We start from the raw sequence: 23,806 nt of genomic DNA on the forward strand, positions 1-23,806 counted from the left end.
TAATTGCCTCACCACCAAAACAAGAATGAACCGCCACATACGATGTGATGCTAGTTTGCTCGCATTGATGTCCTTAATGTTCCATGTGTACAAATCCGTGATGGTTTATTATATGGAGGTCATCGTCAAGTTTCTGAATCGCATTTACATCCTATATAAGAAGAGACAATAGATATGAGCATACCATTGGTTTTGACTTGATATCGGTTTAATCAGATAGTCACTCGAACTTCGCTTCAAGAAGTACATAGCGAGCAAAATGACCAATTGTTCTGTCTACATCGTTTCTCGCCGCTCTTGCGGTCTCTGATGCGTGGTTGTCACTACGCTTCATAATATACTATGGCCAGATTATGTAAAATTGACTGAAAAGCGTTCCTACAGCTTCTTGTTCTATTCAACAATAAACGATCAGAAACGGACGAGAATTGTCATGTAATTGAAATGTTGTTGACCGCTTGATCGGTTGGTAAGTGTGCTGTCGCCAGATCCCAGGGTCTAATTGCCACCTTCCTGCCTTAGCTGATGTTGTCGCCCGGACCGCACACAGAATGGTGATGTGTGCGATTAACCTAAGTTTGAATGAATATATAATTATCTCAAGAAAATAAAACGTATAAAATATCAGGGCGCAAACATGGCACGTAAAGTTGAGATGATTAGAGAAAAACCAATAAAGCAAGCTCAGTGTATTAAAGAGTTGGTTACGGATACACGTCGGCCAAACGCGCCGGTGCTTTTGATTGCTGCTTTGGCATAGTTACACACCGCTATTAAAGATTATGAATCAATGTGCTAATGAAATACCCACGTTTTGAAATATAAACCTCACACTCTTGCTAAATACCTTTATTTTCACCTTTCCAAGGAGAAGAGTCGAAAGAATGACACAGTTTGAATTCGACACGGTCACCGAATCACGTCACTTAGGCGATTCACCAGCAGCTTCAATATATGCTGGCTATCTTCATCGTGTAGGCGACTTTATTGATTGAGATATTATCGTCATCAAGAAACAATTTGGCTCATTTCTTACTCGGTACAACCCTCTTTTTTTTCTTTCATCAATTCATTAGCGCTGGGCTGCTTCAGGGATCACACTGGTAAATTCGAAAAGTAAAAAAAAAGGGTTGCACAGCGCTCAGCTAAATATATTTTGATGCGTACCTTTCTATTTTCATGAACAGGGTGGTAAGTGTTTGCACCATTAAAGTAAAAGAAAGTAAACATCGCCGGTACAACGTTGTTCGGGCTAAACGTTGAGACGAATACCGGTCATATAGGTTATATGGCGTCTGTCATGATGAAGGTTGCTATGCAACGCTATCCTGATCGGCATCCTATTTCGATGAACACGTTTTTCGTAAACCCGGGAACAACAGGACCATTTGTCGTCGAGGTGGAGACTATCAAGGCGAGCAGCAAAGGCATGTGCTCCTTTGTAATCAAGCTGAAACAACTTAAAACTGTTGACAGCAACACGAAGCCATTGGACACGTTGGAAGCTTATGATCCACAGGATTATGTTATCAAAAACTTTGCTGTGATCAGTTTAAGTGGAGCAAGACCAGAACAAGGCATTTCACAGCTTCTTGATCCAGAGCATATATACAAGCCTGCTTCTTCCATTGAGGATATGACGATACTGGCGCCGGCTTGTGAGGGAGATGTGACGCTCCGCATGTACCAGGATATGAATAAAAACGATGGAAGACTTCACTATGCGTTTGAGTTTGCTGACGGACGACCTGTCGATAACTTGGCCATTGTGTACTTCTTCGATATGTACATGGATCCGTTCGGCTCCCTCAATATGAAGAATAGTCCAGAAATACGAGACAGCTGGAAACCGACACTGCAGTACGAGATCCAATTCAAGAAGCCAATCAAAACTCCATTGCGGCGGGCATACTTGTCTTATTTTGTTCCCAACCTTATAAATGGTCGATGGGATATGGATGGCTGTCTCTATGGTGAAGACGGAGAGTTGTTCGCAACCACTAGGTACACATAATTTCTTATCTTATCGCTGGCATTTAATGGACACAGACACTCATCTAAAGTATGAATGTATGTGATATAGACATCAACTTCGTATAATTCCACGCAAGAAGAAGCAAGAGACAGCAACCGAAAGCAAGCTATAGAAAATAGAGTAGTCGTTTTGAAAATAGTGGAGCAAAGAAATAGACATACTTTTCAATTTATCAGTGAAAAGTGTAAGGCCATTAACAACACACCTTCACCTACTACTCCATCGTGGAGCTTATCGCGGAAGGGATGTATTTTTTAATGAATCAAGGGTCGAGGCAGTTCGGTTTGCTACGGACTGCTTGAAACCTTTCCCTTGTGTCAAATGTTTATGAAAAGTCTTGTGTTGCGTGCCAGATGATAGCCAAGTTGACGGAATACAAATAAGCACCTGAGTCGGTAGATGGTCGTGGAAGAGCATTCGACCCCAGTACACATCAAAGTCGTATATTGACATGAGTTGCCGCCACAACAAAAAGGATGAGAAAATGGCAAATATCATAAGAAGAGAAAAGAAAAGGAGTCTATGCAAAGTTTCTATTAATCCGTGTTATGATGATGTTTCTATGATGGTGGATATACACAAGCAGATTATTACTAGCCAAGAAAGAGGGAGCATGGCAGCAGTTGAGGTGGCGCAAACGGCACAATTAGCGGTCGAAACTAGTATAATTGAATAATCTAGAGTTTGGAAGGGGATAACAAGGAAGACGACTTTGAAGGAGCTGTTGATGGCGTGTTACGTTCCATGGCACCACCAGGCACTGATGTCGTGTCGTCGCTAGTAAATTCTTATCCTGATCAAAGAGCGCACCATCCAAATCGAATCGTCCGTTAATGATATGTGGCACCTTGAAAGACGCCAACACACGCTTCACATGCTTGGGAACCGACTTGAACTGCACCTCCAACTGCAAAGTAGGCATCCATGATGGGCCACCCAGCAGCTCATTGTCCAACGAATACATGGGATGAATGAAAAGATCGGCCCAGAAAGGTATGCTTTTAAAATCCGTCTCGCGACCGTCTTTGAAACATACAGAATGGTGCACTTCGGGTCTGCCAGGACAGATCGTCTTGCCGCTAGCCTGGTCGCGTATCGGATATGTGCTCATGTCTTGATAAATGTCAATGTACTGATGCATGAAATCCATCTGCGAGTGCTGCATGGTTTCCGTTGAAGGAGGTTTGGCGGCTTCAAGCGTCTCGTAGGTTAAGCCCTTTTCTCCATCCATGTTGGCCATCGTGATAATACTATGTGTCTTGGTTACATACTCGCTTGGATCATAATCCTGCAGCCGTTGCGGCACTATAGCTTCGCGATTCTGATTTGTATTATCAAAAAAATGGTTAATCTTCTTGCCACACAGGTATATAGACGTGAGTAAATATACGGTGGGACAACATAGAAAAACACACCTTGGGCTGACGCATGATGGCTTTTATAACGCAAAAGCCGCGTTTACTGGGTTTCAGGTCTGAAATTTCGACTACAAATGGACCCGCCTCAGTCTTTTTAAAAAAGAATGTATTGAGCGCTACGGGATGCTGCTGGTAACGAGAGGAACAGTGTTGGAGTACGGCATTAAGTGACAGTGCAATGACATAACCTATATACGATCAAGCATGCTGGCGATTCAGAAACAAATAAAGACCATGCGTATACTCTGCCCACTGGTACATTCGGAAAAGATGTGAGGTCACACATACCGCCCTGGATCGAAAGTAAAAAGGTCGTGTAAGAAGAACTGGACAATATGATTCGATGTGTAACAAGCGCGTGATCTCCAAACAACTTACAGCAGGGGCCTGCCCGATAGCCCAGTCCTAATGCGCATGAAAATTGGGTAAGAATCTATTTGCAGTTGCCCAAAAAACTTGTTTCGTAAATGAATGCTAATATGAGTGTACCATGTTCACACGCCCAGCAAAAACTGCAGCCCCGTGGTCCGATTCTCAATGTAGCACGAATCTGTAGCTTGATCGAACGCATAGTCTGCATGCTTCGTTGCTGTGGTTGTTTCTGCTGTTGTTGCGTTTAACATTTGCTCTGTCGCCATGGTGGATGGAAAAAGCTAGACGAAAGAAATACAGGAAATATTTTGCTTTAAGCAGCATAGCTGGGCAGCGGATTCTATCCAATTCTTCTTTGTCATCTTTTCGCTTGTTCAAACACAAGCCTTTATTTTTCCTTAAATGATAAAGATGCATTGTCGGTGTTGATATTTTTCTGGTGTGTGTGCTTCGAAGTGCGAGTGTGTTGAAAGGGGAAAACAAAACAGAATGTCAGTGTTTATATAGAAACTCTGAACTTGGCTGGTAATAGAAAGGCTGTTGAGACATGTTGGTATGGTGTGATGAGAGTAAAAGCTGTTAATGGTGATGATGAGTGGCTGCTCTTATTCTTTCAGCCGGCCGTCGGGCTGCTGCTGCTGCTGCTGACGATGGCGGTGTGATCGTTTCTGTGTTTTTTCAACACGCTGTCGCTTTTTAATGGTATCGGACTTGAACGATAATGGTCGTCGTTGGTTATGCAGTTCAAGCTGTCATGCAAAACTAATCAGTTACTCTGGCAGCTATATGAATTTTAAATAAACAAAGGGAACAAAAAGAACACCTACTATATCCACAGGCATTGCATATAGCGGTGCGCCACTATCGTCTTGACGCCAAAGGGGGTAGTGGATGTGGCACAATTAGAACAAATCGGTTGCTGCTGCAACCCATCTTCTTCCCCGCGAGCGTCCTTGCGACCGAATGTGGCTTCAAATGCCTTAACGGGGTGCATGATGCAGTTTCAACTATAATGGATGGAGCATGATAATGATAGCGAGTTTCCGTTTCACACACCCTCTCGCTCTTCAAAACCAGTAAAATGCAAAAATGTGTTCTAACTTACTAGAGCCCGCAAGCGTTGCATGGTAGCTTGTCGTCTGCCGACCGTCTCCACAAAGGTGTGGTGGTTGTAGAACAGCTGCTGCAGACGGGTTATCTGGCTGAGGATGTGCTTTTTACAGGTAGTGAACGCATCACTGTTGTTGTGGCTGTTGATCTGTTGCGATGCTGGCTGTTATGTGCCGTAGATGATGCTATTGGGAAATGAAGAGTACTAGTATGCATATGGTTGTTATTTGTTTTTTTATATGATGGCTTTTGCGTGTGGGAGAAGTGGGTGCAGATGAGCTACTGCCAGAAATCCTCGAGAAGTGCAACTTTTACCAGCTGCAATAAATTCCAGTGTCATTTGTTTTAGGCATTTAAACTCATGAATGCGTTCCGATTAATTTCGAGGTTTTACTGTAGTTGCGGTGGCTGCATAGTAGAAGTGCAGCTAAGAAGCTCAGCGCAAAGGCGAAGTCAACGGAGGAAACCAGCTTTGAAAACATTGGCATGGCCATGTGGTTCGCATACATTAGCTACTAAAAGAAAATTGAACTAAGAATCAGTCACTGCAGTGTATATGTCGCCATTTAGCGAGCAATTGGACCTGCCAAGCTAATTATTTCCATACCAGTAGCGCCCTCTGCAAGGATATCCACACACACAAACAGAGAAAGGAAGAGAGAGAGAGAGAGAGAGAGAGAGAGAGAGAGAGAGAGAGAGAGAGAGAGAGAGAGAGAGAGAGAGAGAGAGAGGTTTAATAACAGTTTCCGAAATTCTATGACATTTTTTGCGCATGTATGCAGTCGCCGTTGTAGATGGGCATTCGCCTAATACAAGGTGATTGATACAACTGCGTTATTTAGTGCTTTTGTGTTATAAGTAAATAGTATTATCCGTGCAAAATACATATATCAAGCAATAACTAACGCAAAGTTCATCTTGCATGTATATTAGCAAGCACTCAAAAGCAAATACTGTACATAAGAGCGCAAACGAAATAACTTGCTATTGTTTCAGCTGGTGGCTACAAGGTTTACTTTTTCGCTATTACTTGCATTATGTCTTGTATTCCAACATATATATTGTAGGATTACGACAGAAAAACCAAAATGCGGGTGTGTACAAGAGCCATTTCTATGTATTCTAGAGAGCACTCAAGCAAAATTGTTTCCTGTCACAAAGCAGCAGTATGTATACCCCGGTCGAGCGTATGGAAGAACTCACAGAACTTTTATTTTCTTCAGAAAAGAAACACAGGAATCACCGCGGTCTACACATACACTTCTTCATTACGAATACACCACAATGTGTTCAACAGCCACCTTCAGCACTTTCTAGAGGTCTGTACATTTGCAGTGATAGGATTAAAAGACAAAAGAGCTCTTTAAAGGGTAAAGGAAATAGGAGTTTGTAAACCATGACAGTTGTTATAAACGAACATACTCAAAACTTCAAACCAGTACTACCCCCTTTTCTCCTTCTGGCTAATGGAGAACGTCTCATAGTATCACTTGCTCCTCAGTCCTCTTATTAAGAAGCATCACAACTGACTGGAGAAGGTGGGGAAGGGTGATGGATGTCCTAGACCATTATTGGTCACGTTTTCTTCGATTGCTGAAGGCGATGCGCTTAATTTCTCTCCATTCTCTTCCAGACGATGTCATGCTGCGCCATCTGTCTGCTGAAAGTCGCCTGTTTTTGCATTATCTGTTTTCCCTACCCGGGTTTTCGGCTGTTGAAAAGAATCTAATCAACGGCTTCACTGGCACGCCCATCATTTTGCTCTAAACGCACACTGTACGAAAGGAAGTTACCAAAACTGGTACTAAAACCACCAATCTTTCATTTATTAGTTATTTGCAGAATTTGCTGCAGCTTCTTCGCGAATAACCGTAGCAAGACGACGCACAGCTTCGTCTATTTGATCCTTTTCTATGCAGCTGTACGAGACACGGACGCAAGGCGTGATGTCATTGAGAGGCATAAAGGCCTATATAGCGGATCACGTAAAATCAAGGTATTAATTTTAGGATACTATAAAAACTGACTGTAGTAAATCACGATATCTGGTAATAGAATCATTACGTACCACACCCGGAACAGCTAGTACATTATTCTTGACAGCCTTTTGCAAAATCAACTCGTTTGAATCGGTGATACCGCCTAGCAAGCGAATCCAAACAAACATGCCAGAATCAGGCACAACCCATTCCGCCAATCCCTTTAAATGACGCTCCAAGCTTTCTTCAAAAACATCCCGACGCTCGCGATAAAAATTGGCGACACGGTCTACATGAGCGAAAAAGCCGTCATAGCCCCATTCTGCCAACAAACCATATGCCATCAATTGAGGTACACCAGCAGGTTGTAAGTTTGTCGACTGTAAAGAGAACATTGAGTCCATAAATGATTATTACGCATCCATATACCCCAACATAACAGGAAGATGTACATTGTTTTCTCCAATCCCACATTAACCTATTTTTTCTCAATCTTTCACTTTTACAGGTACCACATACCATCGTGTGCAGATTTATACGCTCGACCAAAACCTTGGGTCCGGTAACCCATCCGATGCGAATGCCCGACGACAAAATCTTGCTCATACTATCCATACGCAGAACGCGACCATCCACATCCATCGAAAAGTACGACGGCGTACGCGGTGTTTTGAACTGGAGATAATAGTATGGATCATCTTCGATGATCAGTATATCGTGCTTTTGGCATACTTCATAGGTTCGCTTTTTGCGTTGCAGCGTTGAGCTGACACCAGTTGGGTTTCCGCCAACAGGAACCGTATAGAGCACCTGAGGACGAGGTTGGTCCTTTTTGCCCGTAGGGTTCAGTTCGGGCCAACTGGTCAGAATCCTGTCGAGCATTTCCGGGTCAATTCCCTCAGAATCAGTATTGACTGGGACCAAATCGACAGGCTCAGACTTTAAGAAAGATAAAGCGCCAGCATAGGTTGGTTCTTCGACGAGCAAAGCAGTTCCTGGTTCAGCAAACATTTCCATTGCCTACGCAAGAAAAAAAAAGAGTCAAAATCATCATGTGACCATGAATCATGTGAGATGCCAAAACTGTGAGAGTTCATTCTTTACAACTGAAAGTCAGAAAGTTTGTTAATGTATTAACCTTGGTAAATAAGTCTTGTGAACCCGAGCCAATCGACAGATCGAACTCTTTACAGGGTGGCGCATGCTCCCTGATTTGTAGCTCACGTAACCATTGGTTAAACTGCGGCATGCCAGACTATACATATTTTAAAGTAAAAATATGACCGTGAGAAAGCTACTTTATTAGTTCCGTTTCTTTGCTATGATGAGGAAGTAGAAGTTTTGTTCAAAAAAACTGGAATACCCTACAGTATAATCGTACGATAAGCTACGTCTGAATAGATCATCGTCAAAGGTGATGATTTCGCCGGACTTGAGCGTAACGGACATGCTTGCGTATGGAAACGTTTCAGGGTTGGGCATGCCTGCGGCCAACGAGATCTGAAGTTCATAAAGGCGAGTAAACACGACGATGTCAGTGTGTCTATATCATTTTGCTTACCATATCCTTCTTGTTGTAAAGTGGCATCAAGGCGCGAACTGAATAACCGATACTGTTAGGCCAAAGTAAGTTGCTGTTGTGGCAATAATTTTCTACTCACTAGCTGATGGTACGCGAGCTTTCGACCGAGTACTAAGGAATTTTCGATAATCCATAGTAATAGAAAACCGTAAACTACGGAACGCAAGGGAAAAAAGAAAGAACGGAAAAAAGAATTTGCAGGTACGCGTTCAATTATGTACTGAATATCATATATATCCAAATATTTTGATTTTGTGTAACAAATGCATACCCGAGTCTCGTTGAAATGACCTCCCAGGTCAAAGTATCTACGCTGTGTCCTTTATAAAGATTTAAGGTGCTTAATTTTGAACGCTTAATTCAAGGAATGTAAAAACACAGCTTCTTCTAAAACTACTGTACGCTGACCACAGCATCATGCGGCATTAACGTGTTCATATCCTTGCTATCCTCAACCCAAAGTCTTTTCGACATGGTATCGCTGGTAGGTATAAAAAAGGTTAAGTACGGCAATAATATGCTCTGAACTGGATGGTGCTGACCAATATCGTATGCACCTGACTAGCTTGGTTTCCGTCAAACCTCCTACCCACGAAAAACAATATGATTGACCACACTACTGCTTTTATGGACAGTAAAAAAGAAGAGATGTACTGCGACGGCACAGAACACCATCATCTATAGATACAACCTGAACCATATAAACGTGATACAAATGCATGAACAATATGAGCCTTTTTCTACCGTTTAATTCATAGTAGTAATTTTTACCACGGTTCTGCAAGAATAACATGAGCATTCAGGACGAAGTATATAAGCCTAGCGATATACACGCAGCTCATTACGATCCTGTGGAAGTCTCCACCATCACATCGTCTATCTGTGGTGCTGCTACTAGTCTGCATTTCATGTTTACATTATATAGCGGTAACCAAGAGAACGTGAAGGTGGTTTTTAATTTTCCTTTTTCAAATCAACATTTTAAAGCGCAGAGATACCAGAAACATAATGCTGGAACCCGCAATTATAAACAGCGCGTCTCGCTGTACACTTATAGCAAGTTGGCCATATTTTCTTGGACCTTGGGAGGCAGTGTATGTACTTCACGTATCGATGTAATTATAAGCTCAATAAGCTGCGTATAGCAAAAGAAAGTGTTAAATAAATACTTGGTATTTTAAGAACAGAGTTTACAGAACGTGGACCTTATAGAGATTTTTTACTGAGGCTCTCATTTACCACTGTTCGATACTGTTGTATGTAACACATTGTTTGACTGCCCCACAGATCTATCACATCTTTCCATGTCGAATACTGTACTTTTCACTCGCTCTTTGTAAATACAGCTCACATATCATGAATGGTCTATACATATATTTGACGCAAACAAAGAGAAAGGATGATAACACAACAATATCCCATATCCGTATTACCAGTTATGCTTAACCTCATATCAGTCATGGTAATTCATTTCGTGGGTAAGCGAAGTTGAACACCAGACGTATTAGTTAATATTCATGAAATTACATGTTGACGTGATGATCGCCGTATCATCAGATCTTAACTTGGCCTCAGAAACGATACTCGGCGTTATTTTGTCCGCGGGTAGCTGTGCGATATCGTCGTTTGATACTGCTACCATGTAATGTATTTTCGCTTATGTTACAACTAGTATAAAATATATTCTTAATTACAGAATTAAATTTTCATATAATAGTCATGGATATGATAGGAATATCCTTTGTATATGGAAGTAGTAAGACTTGCTGAAATCATGGAAGGTAAATCTCGAAACTGGAGCTAAAAATTAAATGGTAAAATACTAACAATAAGTATGATAAAATAGAACGAATCTCACTTGAAAGTTGCATAAGCGAGATGTGCTCTTATCTCTCGTCTAGTCGCCGATTTTCTCGTTGTATAACAGTGTTGTCACGATGGAAAGAGCGTCTGCACATGAAAGAGGCATCAACACAACTATATGCCTGTGTACATACTGAGGCGCATCACTTGACCGATATAGTCGACCCCCGAGAATATTTGCTTGATTTTAAAGGTTGCAATAATTGCAAAAGTAGCAACCCGTTTCATTCAACCAGCTATGCTCGAGGCGTATCATACCATATAGATCGAAATGCTATAAACTTTACTGTATTGCATATAAACGTATTGTAGTTGCGGTAATGTCTCTCTTGTAGACAACCTACTGTGCAATTTATTCGGCTACAAGGAGTTTCATCAATTGTTCGATAAACATTGGGAAAGGGCACGCCTCGCTTGAGCGTCAATTGATACTGCAAGACGTAATTTTTATCAGCGTGTCCAGCGACGTACAGGATGAAATTGAACTTCCACCTGCAGTAACAACATGGAGCGGCGTGTATGATCGATGAGATAATGGTGCAAAAACGGGAAGCACCGCATCTTAAGATGTAAATGTTAATTTCCAAGGTTTTCTAGCCCAATATATGACGTTTCTTCGCCAATGGTTGTTGGTGATATTGCATAATTATCCTCATTATATTTAAAAGCGATTCAACCTAAGTTTGGATACATACTGACCCACGTTGGCAGATCACATTGTACGTATTTTCTTATTCCCACTGCCCATCTTGTCCCCTGGTTATCTGTTGGTTGATGTGCTACTGTCCAAACGATACCTCAAACATCATATTCCATGAGTCCGCAGACTGTTGGAAAACTTCATCGAAATCTTGTATTTATATTACGTATATCTGTTAAACGACGATCCCAATCGGAGGGGCAGGTAGTTGTTTCGGCGCTCATTATCAGTCGCCATCCACGGTATTACAGTGCCTTTGAATGCGATCCAGAGACTAAGTACTTCTCTTGACATATTGCTAAAAGCTGACACGAGCCTGGTTAACATTTCCGTATACTGACCGGATCAGTGGCTCAAGCAGAACTACCAAAAACGTAGCCTTGAAGCATTCTTTAACGGCAAGCCCTACATAGCTCAAAGCAAACGCACGTAGTTCAAGAGCAAATACATACTATTCCTGCCAATTTTAATGGATATAATATACCACCTTGCCACCAATCAATGCACCAGTCGTGAACGGAATTACTGCTGGGAGAAGCCTTGTATTGAAGAAGCTGCTCGTCCCCAGCACACTTTTCTGTCTTCTCCACCTCTTTCTAAAGTTGATATTTTGTGTCAACCAAAGGCAAGATATAGTAAAATCAGGCGGATGTAATTTAAGCAAAAGGGACCATATGTTAAATCAAGTGGGACGTAATGTACATTCAACGGCGCTACTAACGTGTATTAAAGAGCAACTGCAAAAAAGCAGGATATAGTATGGATATTCCCTCAGGCTTTATCATAACATCACTTATTCGGCAACGACAAGAAATCTGCAAAGAGAAGGTCAGAGACAAAATGTGGATGTTGCTGTGGAAATTGGCAACAGTAGGGGAAAATTCGCTGCGTCTCTTTTTTTTAATACGTCACGAAGGCTATGAACGCGTACGCATAAACCCACACTAATGACAAGCATAACGTACCTAAATCAGCAGGAAGCAAAGGTAGTCTAGAAATGAGGAAATCAGGAAGAGCGCATCACTGATCTTTCTTTTTTGGATAGTGGCAAAGTGATGCGTGTGTCAAACCTTGAACGTTTAACAGCATTCCCCTGAAGCGAAAACTTTATAGAGTGAAAGGGCATTGTGACTCAACGATTTGACCAATTGACTTCGCACTCGAAACGCACAAAGGGATGGCGAGTGAACAAGGTGATCAATGAAACAACGAATTACGCGCAAAAGGGTTAAAAAATGTACAGTAGGAGGTCATCGTTTATAGTGTCATTCTCCTGATCGTCCCAATAGATCTTGAACGCTGCTCAAAAAGAACGTAGAACCGCACAAAAACAAACGAACCGGTTAACTTTGTCAACAGCAATGAAAATCAACGAAGGGTGAGTCGACTTTATTAGCGGCAGCGTATACTCGGAATGAGCGGGTCAACTTATCTGCGGCAGCGCATACATCTTTGGATAGAGGATGGTACCTTACCAGCAGCTGTATAAATTCAGGATGGAGGGAGGGAGGTTACACGGCGTATAACAGAGAACTGTTGGCGGATGGCGAAAATTATAAAGCAACAGTGGACAAGCACGCTTCACAATAAAAGATGATGGGTCTATGATACACTGCAGCGTTGGAGTCAAGTGTGTGTTGTATCTATTTCCGCACACAGCACATGCAATCAAAAGATACTAATAAAATGGAATGGTCTGTGGACTACGCTCTAAACTCATGCTGTTTGCCTTGATGGGTGAAAAATAGAAACTGGCTGCTGGGAGGATCGTGTCCTTGATATTTACTAAACAGCTGATGCCGGAGAGCCTTTTAGGTTGTCTACCTTGTCAGTTACTCCTATTTCCATTATTTTGTTGCTCGCAGAAAAGCATTTCTTCCGTGAATCTACTTGCTCATTTGCATTCGTGTCTTTGATTTCGCTTGACACGGTGCCGTGCACGGACCCCTCACAACCAAGCGGCGACAGCATCGGAGGTACAGCAGCCCATGGTGAGAGACACGTACCACTACCGCCGAAGCACGCTTGTCTACTTGACCATCAGGTACCACTCCTCCTTTCATTTCCTTTGGTGCTGTATCGTTTGCTATGCCATAGTAGGCAACCCACAAGTTGATACGCAACCCGTTATCTGGGCCAATGAGAATTCACGGGGATTTGAAGTCCCGAACGAGAAAAATGTCTATATAAAGCGAGCAATTTCGCCTTTCTTTTTTCTCTTCTTCTCTTTAGTTCGTTTTGGTACGGCTTTGGTCTGTAGTACAGATGCACTGCTCTGTGCCATGATCGGGTCATATGCCTGTGCTGGCTATTGTCATAATTCTTCTGATGATCGGCAGATTCAGTGGTCCGCCCTGAAGAAAATTTGCAATATATACCAGTGGGAATGTGGTCATATACTCCGGCAGCCGATCGTGAACCTTCGGGTGCATGTGATGCCAACGGTATATGTTGGGATAATTAAAACGAACTTTTCTTTTATTATTATTTATTATTTATTACACACAAATAAGAAAATGATAAACAAAATAATAAAAATATATTTTTCTTTTTCGCATTCTTCTTATAAAGTTTCAAAATACTAAATACGCCCCCCTCCATTCATTCACAGCTCCGTGCTAAACAAAGCGGGGAACAGTGACAGTGGCTCTGTATCGTAGCTGGCAGTAACACGATCACAACGCTTTAGCACTCTCTTTCACCTTCTGTGTTCGCCTAAATTGCCAAAGTAATTGTCAAGAAAAAAAATTGTTACCGAGGATCCTCCTTTAGGAAAAGGTTATTTTATAAGAGGCAACGTCAGAGCATACGCCGGCAGACATGTATAATTGCCAGATCTGTAATTTGGAATGTTTTTCTTTTCAGCTGTTCGTCTCTCTCACTCTTCCTGCACGTAGCTTAACATAAAACGATTTTCTTATCATTTTGGTTTTCACCTGGATTGAAAAGCTTGCACTGATCATTCCGATGTGCCTGCTTTCAAAGCGGGATTCTTGGACCTAACGTCACTTCCAAGAGACGATAAGAAGGCGATAAAGCTCGCACAATAAGCGCGCAAATAGTTCTTATGTTAAACGCTTTGTAAACTTATTGGTCTGCTCTTCAAATTTGTTTTCTTTTGAGTAGATCGTTGATGATGCCTGTATTATAAACGTAGTTTGTTGTTAGTGAGTAGTTCTTATGTTAATGTGGTACGAAACGATTTGATGCTCAAAGATGCAACAGTATTGCGGAGCCATTACTCACCACTGTAATGTTTTTTAGCGGTGCAAATAACAGAAATATTTTATAGATCTCGCTTGCATACTTTGATACCTGCTTCATGGAACTACCGAATTTTGAAGGGAGCAAATGGACGCCCTTAACTCGACAGGCCATCTACGGAAAGGAGCCTTCTTGCTCGCCTTTTCCTATTATCCGTTTTTCTTCCAAATGAACTTGCAACTGATGAATATGTGATCCCACTACTGGATTGGTATTATTATTGCTGTCTGGATTCTTCTTGTTGTTTTGCTTCTGATTGAACCACCAACACTACCATCCAAAAATTTGTAAATTTTCTCCTGTATAAACTCGACACATCAGTAACCATCATCAAGACAAATTTGACAGGTCTTTTAAAAACCACAGTGGTACGATGCGTTTATTGTGAAGGTCGAAGAGATTCTGTACATCCTCAAGGTAACGAAACCGTAGCGGGCAGCAGCACTGGTGATTTGTGAAGATTGCAATGAGGAGGCCAAAAGCAATGTTGCACAGGGTCGTAGGTATAACTACTTGAAATTCACGTCCACCGTGATGATCGGCACTTGTTGCAACGACTATTGCAAGCTCAGAGGCTTGTTGTTGAGAGTTTAAATGTCGATGCATTGGTAAAGAAATGTACGAATCAATGAACCAACACATAGGTATCTGTAGCGTTTGCGGGTATTGTCGTCAGTTAGTCACTGATTGCACAACGTCCAAAGCCATAAAAAACCCGGAAGAAGCACAGAAACGCAAGAGGTCGACGTGAGATTGAAACGAAAGCGATTTTCGAAAATAGATACACTTCCCAGTCCTTGAATGAATAGCGACGGTTTCTTCAACGATGCATTAAACTCATTCACAGATCCATCAAAAACAGCAAAAAATGATGTGCTGTTCTTCATGCGAAGGTAAAATAGCTCGCGCTCAAGGTCGCTTAGAACTTTTTTCTCATATCGTTTGAATGAGAAAAGTTATGTCAGCCATCATCTAAGCTTGTGTTATTCTGAAAGAAACTTACATGGGCCATGTTCAGGAAATTACCAATTGAATCATATCACTATGTTTATTAAATCAACATACAATAGCTAGTAGACGAAACATCAGCAGTCATTCACGGTACATGTTGGTTAAAATATTATGCCACATCTTTATTCTCTCTCTACAAGGGCGGGTTTGCAGATTAGAGAAACACAAGTTGACAAACACATTGTAGCAAGTTCCAAAAACTGGGTACAACGATCTTCATATCAAGCAAGCTGGTGTCAGTTTACAGTGCATAAGCTTATATGCTGGTTGACAAATTCGCCTCCGTTTTTGCATTAGTGGGAAAAAATACTTGGATTGTAAACAAAAAAACCAACGAGAGATCGCTCCGTGGTAGTCGGATCAACCGTTAAGTTTATTAGTGCCACAACAACATACTACATCATACGGAACCTTGTGACATGGATATATGTATAGAAAACAATGTATCACCAGCATCATCTCTACATTAAAAGCCGAAAGAAAGAGAAAAAAATATACAAAGAGAAAGTTTCAAAGCCGAAATGGTGAATAGAATAGAAGGAGAATGGTGTAAAGCCTTTTTACTCTAGAGAAGGTCGAACGCAGACCTTCAAGCCTGTACCAGAAGTGAACACCTCCCACGCCTTGTCGAACTCGTCCAAAGTAAACGTATGGGAGATCAATGCGCTCCAGTTGACCTTGCCTTCAGCCAAAATTTTGACTGCACGCTCCATACCAAAAGGATTTGTGTACGTTGACTTGATGGTCAGCTCACGGCGATAAACATCAAAAGGCGATACTGGCACCGTGACACCCGGTTTCGCAACGCCAACCCACACAACGGTGCCTCCCGCTTTAGCACAGTTCACTGCTGATTCCATCGTTTCCGGGCGTCCAACACATTCGAACACAACATCATAGCCATGACCCATGCATGGATCGCCAACCTTGAGATCTTCGGGCTTGATCGCTTTGGCAGCACCGAACTCAAGCGCCTTTTGGCGTCGCATGTCGCTTGGTTCGACTACAGTGACAGAAGCACCGCCGGTGGAGCACAGACCCAAGGCCATCAATCCGATGGGACCCGCGCCCATAATCAATACCCGGTCGCCGCTCTTGATCGAGCCCGTGTCCACGGCATGCACGACACACGAGAGAGGTTCGGCCAAACTGGCAAGCTCGGGGCTGACTGTGGAAGGAACGGCAAAGGCAGCAGCAGCAGGGACGGCAACGTACTTGGCCATACCACCGTTCACGCTGACGCCGATGCACGAAAGGAATGGGCACAGGTGGTATTTCTTGTTGCGGCAAAAAGTGCATGCGTGGCATGGACAGTTGGGATCGATGGCAACAAGATGGCCGACGGTCAGAGAGGTCTTGGTTTCCGGGTGGATTGATTCAACATATCCAGCAAATTCGTGGCCGATGGTCACTTGAGGTGTGGCGTGTGGGGTCTCACCATGGCAAATATGGAGATCCGTTCCTGTTTTTCATTGTAAGACAACACAAACAGTACTGGCATAAGCACACACGCTTTCTCTCTCCATTCCTTCCAGTAACTCTTTTTTCAAACCGCTTCTCCTTACCACATAAGCCAGAGGATGTCACTCGGATCAGCACTTCACCAGGAGCCATCGCAGGTACCTTTCTGTCAACCATATCGATCTTGCCCTTGGACTCCCAAATAGCAACCTTCATAGAATCAACGCTCACCATGTTAACTTGAAATGGTAATAGTAATAGTAGTAGTAGTAGTAGCTTGAGATTTAAAAAGGTATAGGAAAAAAGAAAGAAGTGTGGAAACGACAACGGAAAATATAATCAAACGCAGCTTATATGCGTCGACGGATTAATAGCTGAAGTTTAATTCAAACGGGGAAGGTGCATACATAAAAGGAAGTTAGAACTGATTGCCTTTTAAAGGCGCCTTTTTCCCCCACCCCTCCGTCTCCGGATTTTGACACTAGTCTCCTCCCGCGGGACTTTTACTTTTATAACCCGTGTATACACCGCGTATAATAAAAAGACTTACAGTAGGGAAATGTGTGTATGTGGCGATGGTAGAGAACGCGGCTTAGAAATTACAACAAACATAGTGCACAAGAGACGTCAGGAGATCTGACTGGGTATATCATATATAAATGTAAGGATGCTATGTACATGATGATCCAAGGTTAGGAGAAAGAGTTTGTGAAAGTGAGTGCGTGATAGGAAAGGAGGAGGAAGCTTCAAGAGGAAGGATGGTTTTTGTTTGTTGGAGACGATGAAGGTGATAATGATGACGAGGAGCAGGAGGAGGAGGAAAGAGCATACTGAGTGACATTTTCAAAGATCGTTAGGCCATCCAATGGTTCTGATGTTCTTGCTGGCTTGTAATAGCGTGCTCGTGGCTGCAGATCCCGATCAAACATCATGACGCCTGAATACATATTGTTCTCCATCTTGATGCTTCGTGCCCGCAAATCATCATCGTCATCCTTTTCGGACTTCATGCTGCAAATATCATCGCTCTGGCGACGACGACGACGACGACGACTTCTTCCAAGCATTTGCTTTCCTTTGTGATCATCATCATCATCATCAACATAATAATCAATGTCGTTTTCTTCTTTCAGACAAGACTGTTCAGACAGAACTGACTCAACATCTCTGACCATGTCATCGCATATAGGATCATGCCAGTGTATCTCGGCCATATTTGCGAGTACATCACGCGCTTGGAGCAATCCGAACTTTGCGCGGTCACGAATCCACATATCCTTGTATTTGAAACATAGCACCAACACTTCAATTGAGCGCTTCAAGTCTCCAGGAAACGTTTGACATGGCTTGAATTCCATCACCATGCGTCTAAAGCAAATCATGTAAGTGAAGCACTCGACCATGTGCAAAATCGCGCGTCGCTGCAAGCTTGTTAACGGGCGGCTAGTGTTACTGTCACTGCTATTACGACGCCGCTGCTGGTCCGGCACTGGTGGGCAAAAATGATGTAACAAGAGGCCATGGTTGGTGCATTTCTCCATGTTGATGGTCATATGGGCTTCAAGCATCGTGGGAGGCATTGGAGGTACGCGAACGCTCCATTCTTGTATCTTTGCGTTGACTTTATCCATCATGGCCTCGTCGTCCTGCAACGAAAGCTGGATCTCCTTGACAAGCTTACGCCGTGTAATCCACAGCTCCAAAACATGACCCCATTCACTTGCACCTGTAGCTTCAGAGGGGTCATCGAGCGAGCAGGGCATCGGTCTCACCAAACGACCTAGCGCATCATGGTCGTCTGAGTTAGGACGCAATAACGAGCTCGGTATAGCGCCTGATTCGTGCAAAAAATGGTCGATTTGAAACAGGTACCACCACAGCCGGTTTTTCAGCTCAGTTTGATCGTCGTCTTCGTGAGGATGCGTCCCTGGTTGTCGAGGTTCGATGCCTAACTCGGTCGCCATACCAACTGCAATGGTGTGGAAAATGGTTTTTTGCTTGATTGAAAATGCGGCGGTCATGTTGCACAAGCAAAGCGCAAAGAGATGGTCAACGTGCGGTTCGTCAAAGCAATCACCTAGCACGTCGCGCGCCATTTTGGATAATTGGTGTTGGATCGCATCCAGGATACGACTGTCTTTGACGGTCCTGGTCGGTGGGTGATGAATGAGCACGTGTCTGCACCAGTAGACTCCAATGGCCAGGGCAAGTGGATTTGAGCAAAGATCATCGGGGCCAAGTGCCATATACCAAGGGATGAGCAAGGATTTGGGTCGGATGGGGTAATAGTGGTTCATGCATTCCATGAAATAGAACACACAGTCGCTGACGATCGTCGGCAGGTCGGAAACGCTGCACCCCGTCATGGGCCGGGCGATCGTTTTGGCGTAGAGTTCACTATGATAATTAATATAAGGAAGTGGGACAACGACTCGAGTGTTGCGTTCTCTTGCCGTGGACAATAAGGTGGTATTGCTTCTAAACGTCGACAAACTCAGAGCTCGTAGAAAGTCAGTGACATCAGAAACACTGTGGATTGTGATGCGGTAATTGTTGTCGGGTAAGGCTTCGACCCTCCATTGTTGACTGCTGCTTTGGTCCAGATCCATAATGTGGGTAGGCTGCAATGTTGTCGTCGTCAACGTCGCAGTCGCCATTGCGGGGGTTACACTGCTTGCTGTTGACGTGAGTTCCGAATCGGTATTGTCATTGGTCCTGTCATTGAGGTCGGTCGAGCGTTTCGGTTTGTTGATATCTTTTTTACGAGTTTTAGGCCGTCGGGGACGTGTTCCGTTGATCGTAAGCCCGTTGTGGGGCCCAAGTACGAGCTCTGCCATTTATATGGGAAAAGAAATATAAGAAAGAACGGTTTGGGGTTTTTGGATGGGCAATGGGAGAACTTATTGTAGGTTGATCACAGACACCCAAATTCATCTTATTACTCCGCCCCATTTCGCACCATCTGACCTTCACAATTTATGCTACCCTGACTATACAAAAACAAGCATCAAAAGATAGTTTATTGTGTTATCCAAAGAAACCCTATGCAAAAGCGGTGGCATTCGCTTCGCGCCACTCACACCATTGCTGTTTCAACTGAGACTGTAGCTCTGGACCAGCAAAAATGGCATCGATGGAACGCAACGACGCCTCGAAAAGCTGATCCCGCGTCATGTTGAATGTTGTGGAACAAACAGCATATTCGTTGGAAAGGTCAGAGAAGAACACACCCTTGTCATCCGTCTACATAGCACAATATAGCCAACCTCTGCATATTTAATACACACATGTAAGAAAGCACATGACGAAACTAGAAACTAGAAACTTACACAAAGGACAAAGGGATGACCCTCCTTGAGCAAATCCTTGACGTGGTGGTCAGCGAATGTCTCCACGGTCTTGCTCACAACATTGGACGTCATGCAAATTTCTATAGGTATACTGTTCGCATAGATGGTTTGACGTGCATAATCGTCCAAGAGTGTAGCGTGGCCCAGACGATCCGGACCAAACGACAATAAATTAGGTGCTTCTACCATATTTTCCTTGACCTACATTATTTATAGATGCAATCGCCCGGGTAAGCGTAAATAATACAACATACACCTTGACATGCTCAAGCAAGACAACGTCGACACTTGACCTCGTTAAAGTGCAAGGTAACATGGAATCCCTCTGTCCTGGCCTTATCGAACGCAGGTCGCAGCTGCTCAAAGGAACCTTGATGGACGTCACCACACAAGTCGATACCCACGACATTTTGTGATCGGAATTCCATGGCTAAATCCACGGCCTCATATGCTTCTTCGAGTGTATTCCGGCGATCGATAGATACAATCAGTCGTACAATGATGTTGTCCCGCGGTTCGTTGACAGCTGACAAGACAGCCTTCAGGTACGATTCCTTTGTCATGCCTTGTTTTTTGCACCAATCAATAACCAATTAATCAACAATCTTTGCAACCGAAAAAAAAAACCAATATATACGCATGAATATATACCGGTATCCGGGTTACGACGAGGCGTTGTACGCAGTTCCAAGTAGCGAACGCCATCTTGAGCAAACTCATCAATTACATTACGCGTGGCGATGCCCACTGCTTCTTCGTCGTCTGTCAATTTGTAAATAAACTTGAACAACGGAAAAAAGCTGTTAAGATTTATTTAAGTTTCGCCGACAACATAAACAGAGAATGAGTTTTGTACAAATTTATCCTGTAAGGCTCTTCATGGCACCATTCCATGACAATAAACACAAAGAAAAAGAAAAGAGAAGGACTTTACTCGGAAATACGATCCAGTCGTTCAGGAATGGTAAAATCTGCCAGTTCAGGATACTTGTGCTTCTTGATCTCTCTCAATCGATGCATTGTCTTTGGACTAATGCTGCCATTGATATGAGCATGAAGTTCAATCTTTGGCAATTGAACACAAAATTCAGAGAGATCAAGAGCTGTCACCATGGCGTGTGAAATTAAGAGAGATAAGAAGGAGGAGAGAGATTGGTTTTAAATCAGGAACGACTTGAGTCAAGTGCTGCGGACTTGTTTGCTGCGCGACAAACATTCAAGCGCATATGCAAACAAAGAGACTGTATACAAGTTTATAATGCCAAGAAACCAAGCACGTAATTTCTATTTTGAGGATTGCTTGCAAATCTGGAGAAGGTCATCAACAGGACAGGAAACTGGGCCCTTTCGCAACCGTAGAAGCCCCTTCCAGGTACATAGAAACGCGGTGTTGCAAAGGACGACACTGCCACCAGTACACTCATGATTTCAAAAGGGGTTACCGATTTATCGTTAAAAGGCGAAGAGAGGCTGAGTGCATGACTACAAGGACTCCAATTTTATTTGTAATCTCACCTTCGCGTATCATAGTATAAGTTGAAGGTAGCACTGAAGTATTTATTCAATAATACAGCAGCAACTACATTGATGTTGTTGAACTCTTTTTTATTGGCCATCACGCAGGCAACCGATTTAACGGGCGGATGGCATTATAGAATATATCGTATCGGTTACGCTGTCTAAAAAGATGCATACCTAACAACAACATGACGTGTTGCTTTTCTGATACCTTATTACTAGAATACATCACCATCCAAAAGAAGACATAGACATCGACACATTTAACACGGTGCCTCCATCCTCCACTCATTATGCTTCTCCAGCTCTCGCATCAACAGCACACGATAGGTGAAACACTCGCGAGAATGATAACGTACACTTCAGTTTCGAAATCACGCTCATTTTGATCATTCACAAAGGTTTGTCCATACACCGTACTACTTAATGTAACCGGAAAAAGCTCTTGATGACACACTTTTTATTGGTTTTATGATACTGTTATTTCTTCTGTAATTGATAATAAGCAGCGACAAGTGACTGAACATTGTTATACAGTGATGGCTTCGTTTGTGGTGAGGATCGAGAATTCACCGACTATGAGATGGACGTACTTTATGTATTAGTACATATCGCGTTTAGGCGTTTAAATCTTTGTATATACGTGTCTTGACTTGTGCACTTGAGAGAGCATGTCTAATGAAAAATTCTGGAAAACGCTATGTAGAGGAATTTTGGCTCTCCAAATCTTTAACAATACCCTTGGCGTTAGCGGAATCATATCGGTTCCAATCTTGCCGTACATACAAAATATTTACCGGCGTGGACATCTAAATTCTAGCAGTTGTTATGATGTCGGGTGTATCAAGCTCAAAATGAATCGCAAATCCGTTGCTATGTAGAGTCTAATTGTACTATTTGCAGTAGTGTGGATCGTCGTATGCTCACGCAGTTTAAGCTTCTAAGATGTTGGGTGGGGGATTGCCTTATCGATCATCCATATAGAAAGCATAGGAGATTGCGCCTACTATCCGCTCATCGGATTCCCATATTACAGTACATCATTAATAAGTAGAAATTATTCACCATACTTTTATTTCTGAAGCAGTTCAGAACATATAATCACAAATGGATGATCTCTGAACGTTTTTAAAATGTTTTCCGTATATTCCATCATTACCCGTAAATTTGCGCATCTGATATTACGTTGTCGATGCAGGTAGTCAAGTTACTTGTTTCTTGTCGATGTATGTTGTAATTAAAAGTCTCACAGACGATCACGATCATCCGTTTCATTTACCTTGTCAGAAATCTACCACTGTCTCATATCATATGACGTTAATATGTATGTAATGAGACGACCTTTAATTTATAAAGTAACAGTAAAACTGTACAGCCGAAGAGTGTTATTACGTGATGTCTTGCGCAATGCGCTAAAATAAAATAGGCGGGTAATACTCTGTTATGAATTGGCGGCTGTATCGTCAGCTTGTAGAACTATGTTAGAGAATACATTAATATTATATGTCCTAATTCTGGTGATATATATACATGGTATTGATAACTACTATGTAATAATGAAGTTCAGGACAATGCACGCAAAAAGAAACGCTGTTTTTATTTAATGATCGTCATGCATGACTGATATCATCACCGAATGTCGCGTGGCCTCAACGTTAAATGGCAACAGCAACCTATAATCAGGAGTAGTGGGTTCTGTCGCCTCTTCTTTCCTGACAAATATGCATCCGGTCAAGGATGACCCCCTTTTTTTCCGTATGTACACACAAACACAGAATAATCCAATTAAGTCACCGTTATTCTTTTTGAAAAGACAGTTTATGCACGGCAATTACTACAATAACCCGAATCTAAATGATATGCAAAGTGATAGTAGTAGGTGGCACAAGCAACGCTCAGCGATCTACATTTCAATGTACTTTCTAATTTTATTTTTTCTGTGTTTCAAACTATTCTGCCAACTTATAGGAAGGGGGTGCGGAGCTGCTTGATACCGAATTTATGATATGCTTCTTCATTATACAATAAAGTTAGGATAAGTACGCTATCTGCCGAGTTCTGCAAAACGATTACATAAAATAAAAAAAAATGTACAAAGCTGCTGTTTATAAGGAGGAAGAATGTATCCATTGGACACTGTACA

At 42.6% G+C, this 23,806-nt stretch overlaps 7 protein-coding genes across 7 annotated transcripts; 1 reads left to right on the forward strand and 6 right to left on the reverse strand.

Annotated features, from left to right (window-relative positions):
- The first annotated feature begins 821 nt into the window (after window positions 1–821).
- On the forward strand, window positions 822–2,294 carry BDB00DRAFT_857911 (thioesterase-like superfamily-domain-containing protein). The gene is given in 5 exon segments (XM_053125841.1): window positions 822–974; window positions 1,077–1,104; window positions 1,117–1,118; window positions 1,283–2,004; window positions 2,084–2,294. 5 exon segments carry the CDS (start codon window positions 885–887, stop codon window positions 2,145–2,147), a joined length of 906 nt encoding a protein of 301 aa, XP_052973128.1. The 5' UTR covers window positions 822–884; the 3' UTR covers window positions 2,148–2,294.
- Window positions 2,295–2,550: 256 nt separating this feature from the next.
- On the reverse strand, window positions 2,551–4,140 carry BDB00DRAFT_171791 (thioesterase-like superfamily-domain-containing protein). Its single transcript, XM_053116319.1, has 5 exons — window positions 3,943–4,140; window positions 3,832–3,858; window positions 3,742–3,745; window positions 3,451–3,641; window positions 2,551–3,356 (listed from the first exon to the last, which is right to left on the reverse strand). Exons 1-5 carry the CDS (start codon window positions 3,943–3,945, stop codon window positions 2,682–2,684), a joined length of 900 nt encoding a protein of 299 aa, XP_052973129.1. The 5' UTR covers window positions 3,946–4,140; the 3' UTR covers window positions 2,551–2,681.
- A 290-nt stretch (window positions 4,141–4,430) lies between these two features.
- Window positions 4,431–5,275, reverse strand: BDB00DRAFT_879197 (uncharacterized protein; the record flags this gene model as incomplete). The annotated part of the gene is made up of 4 exons (XM_053127838.1): window positions 4,431–4,574; window positions 4,688–4,804; window positions 4,931–5,098; window positions 5,219–5,275. The coding sequence occupies 4 exons, from the start codon at window positions 5,273–5,275 to the stop codon at window positions 4,431–4,433; spliced, it is 486 nt and encodes a 161-aa protein (XP_052973130.1).
- A 1,445-nt stretch (window positions 5,276–6,720) lies between these two features.
- On the reverse strand, window positions 6,721–8,630 carry BDB00DRAFT_895302 (pyridoxal phosphate-dependent transferase; the record flags this gene model as incomplete). Its single annotated transcript, XM_053128509.1, has 7 exons — window positions 6,721–6,904; window positions 7,004–7,294; window positions 7,434–7,934; window positions 8,053–8,169; window positions 8,283–8,414; window positions 8,476–8,513; window positions 8,576–8,630. The coding sequence occupies 7 exons, from the start codon at window positions 8,628–8,630 to the stop codon at window positions 6,764–6,766; spliced, it is 1,275 nt and encodes a 424-aa protein (XP_052973131.1). The 3' UTR covers window positions 6,721–6,763.
- A 7,264-nt stretch (window positions 8,631–15,894) lies between these two features.
- On the reverse strand, window positions 15,895–17,011 carry BDB00DRAFT_775512 (chlorophyll synthesis pathway, bchC; the record flags this gene model as incomplete). The annotated part of the gene is made up of 2 exons (XM_053120226.1): window positions 15,895–16,796; window positions 16,900–17,011. 2 exons carry the CDS (start codon window positions 17,009–17,011, stop codon window positions 15,895–15,897), a joined length of 1,014 nt encoding a protein of 337 aa, XP_052973132.1.
- Window positions 17,012–17,541: 530 nt separating this feature from the next.
- On the reverse strand, window positions 17,542–19,632 carry BDB00DRAFT_879200 (uncharacterized protein; the record flags this gene model as incomplete). Its single annotated transcript, XM_053127839.1, has 1 exon — window positions 17,542–19,632. The coding sequence occupies one exon, from the start codon at window positions 19,630–19,632 to the stop codon at window positions 17,542–17,544; it is 2,091 nt and encodes a 696-aa protein (XP_052973133.1).
- Window positions 19,633–19,780: 148 nt separating this feature from the next.
- BDB00DRAFT_857936 (uncharacterized protein) lies at window positions 19,781–21,378 on the reverse strand. Its single transcript, XM_053125842.1, has 5 exons — window positions 21,080–21,378; window positions 20,797–20,945; window positions 20,439–20,710; window positions 20,125–20,346; window positions 19,781–20,038 (listed from the first exon to the last, which is right to left on the reverse strand). The coding sequence occupies exons 1-5, from the start codon at window positions 21,256–21,258 to the stop codon at window positions 19,838–19,840; spliced, it is 1,023 nt and encodes a 340-aa protein (XP_052973134.1). The 5' UTR covers window positions 21,259–21,378; the 3' UTR covers window positions 19,781–19,837.
- Window positions 21,379–23,806: the final 2,428 nt, after the last annotated feature.

The sequence above is a fragment of the Zychaea mexicana genome, assembly GCF_025766255.1.
Source record: "Zychaea mexicana strain RSA 1403 chromosome Unknown BDB00scaffold_164, whole genome shotgun sequence".
Lineage (NCBI taxonomy): Eukaryota > Fungi > Mucoromycota > Mucoromycetes > Mucorales > Lichtheimiaceae > Zychaea > Zychaea mexicana.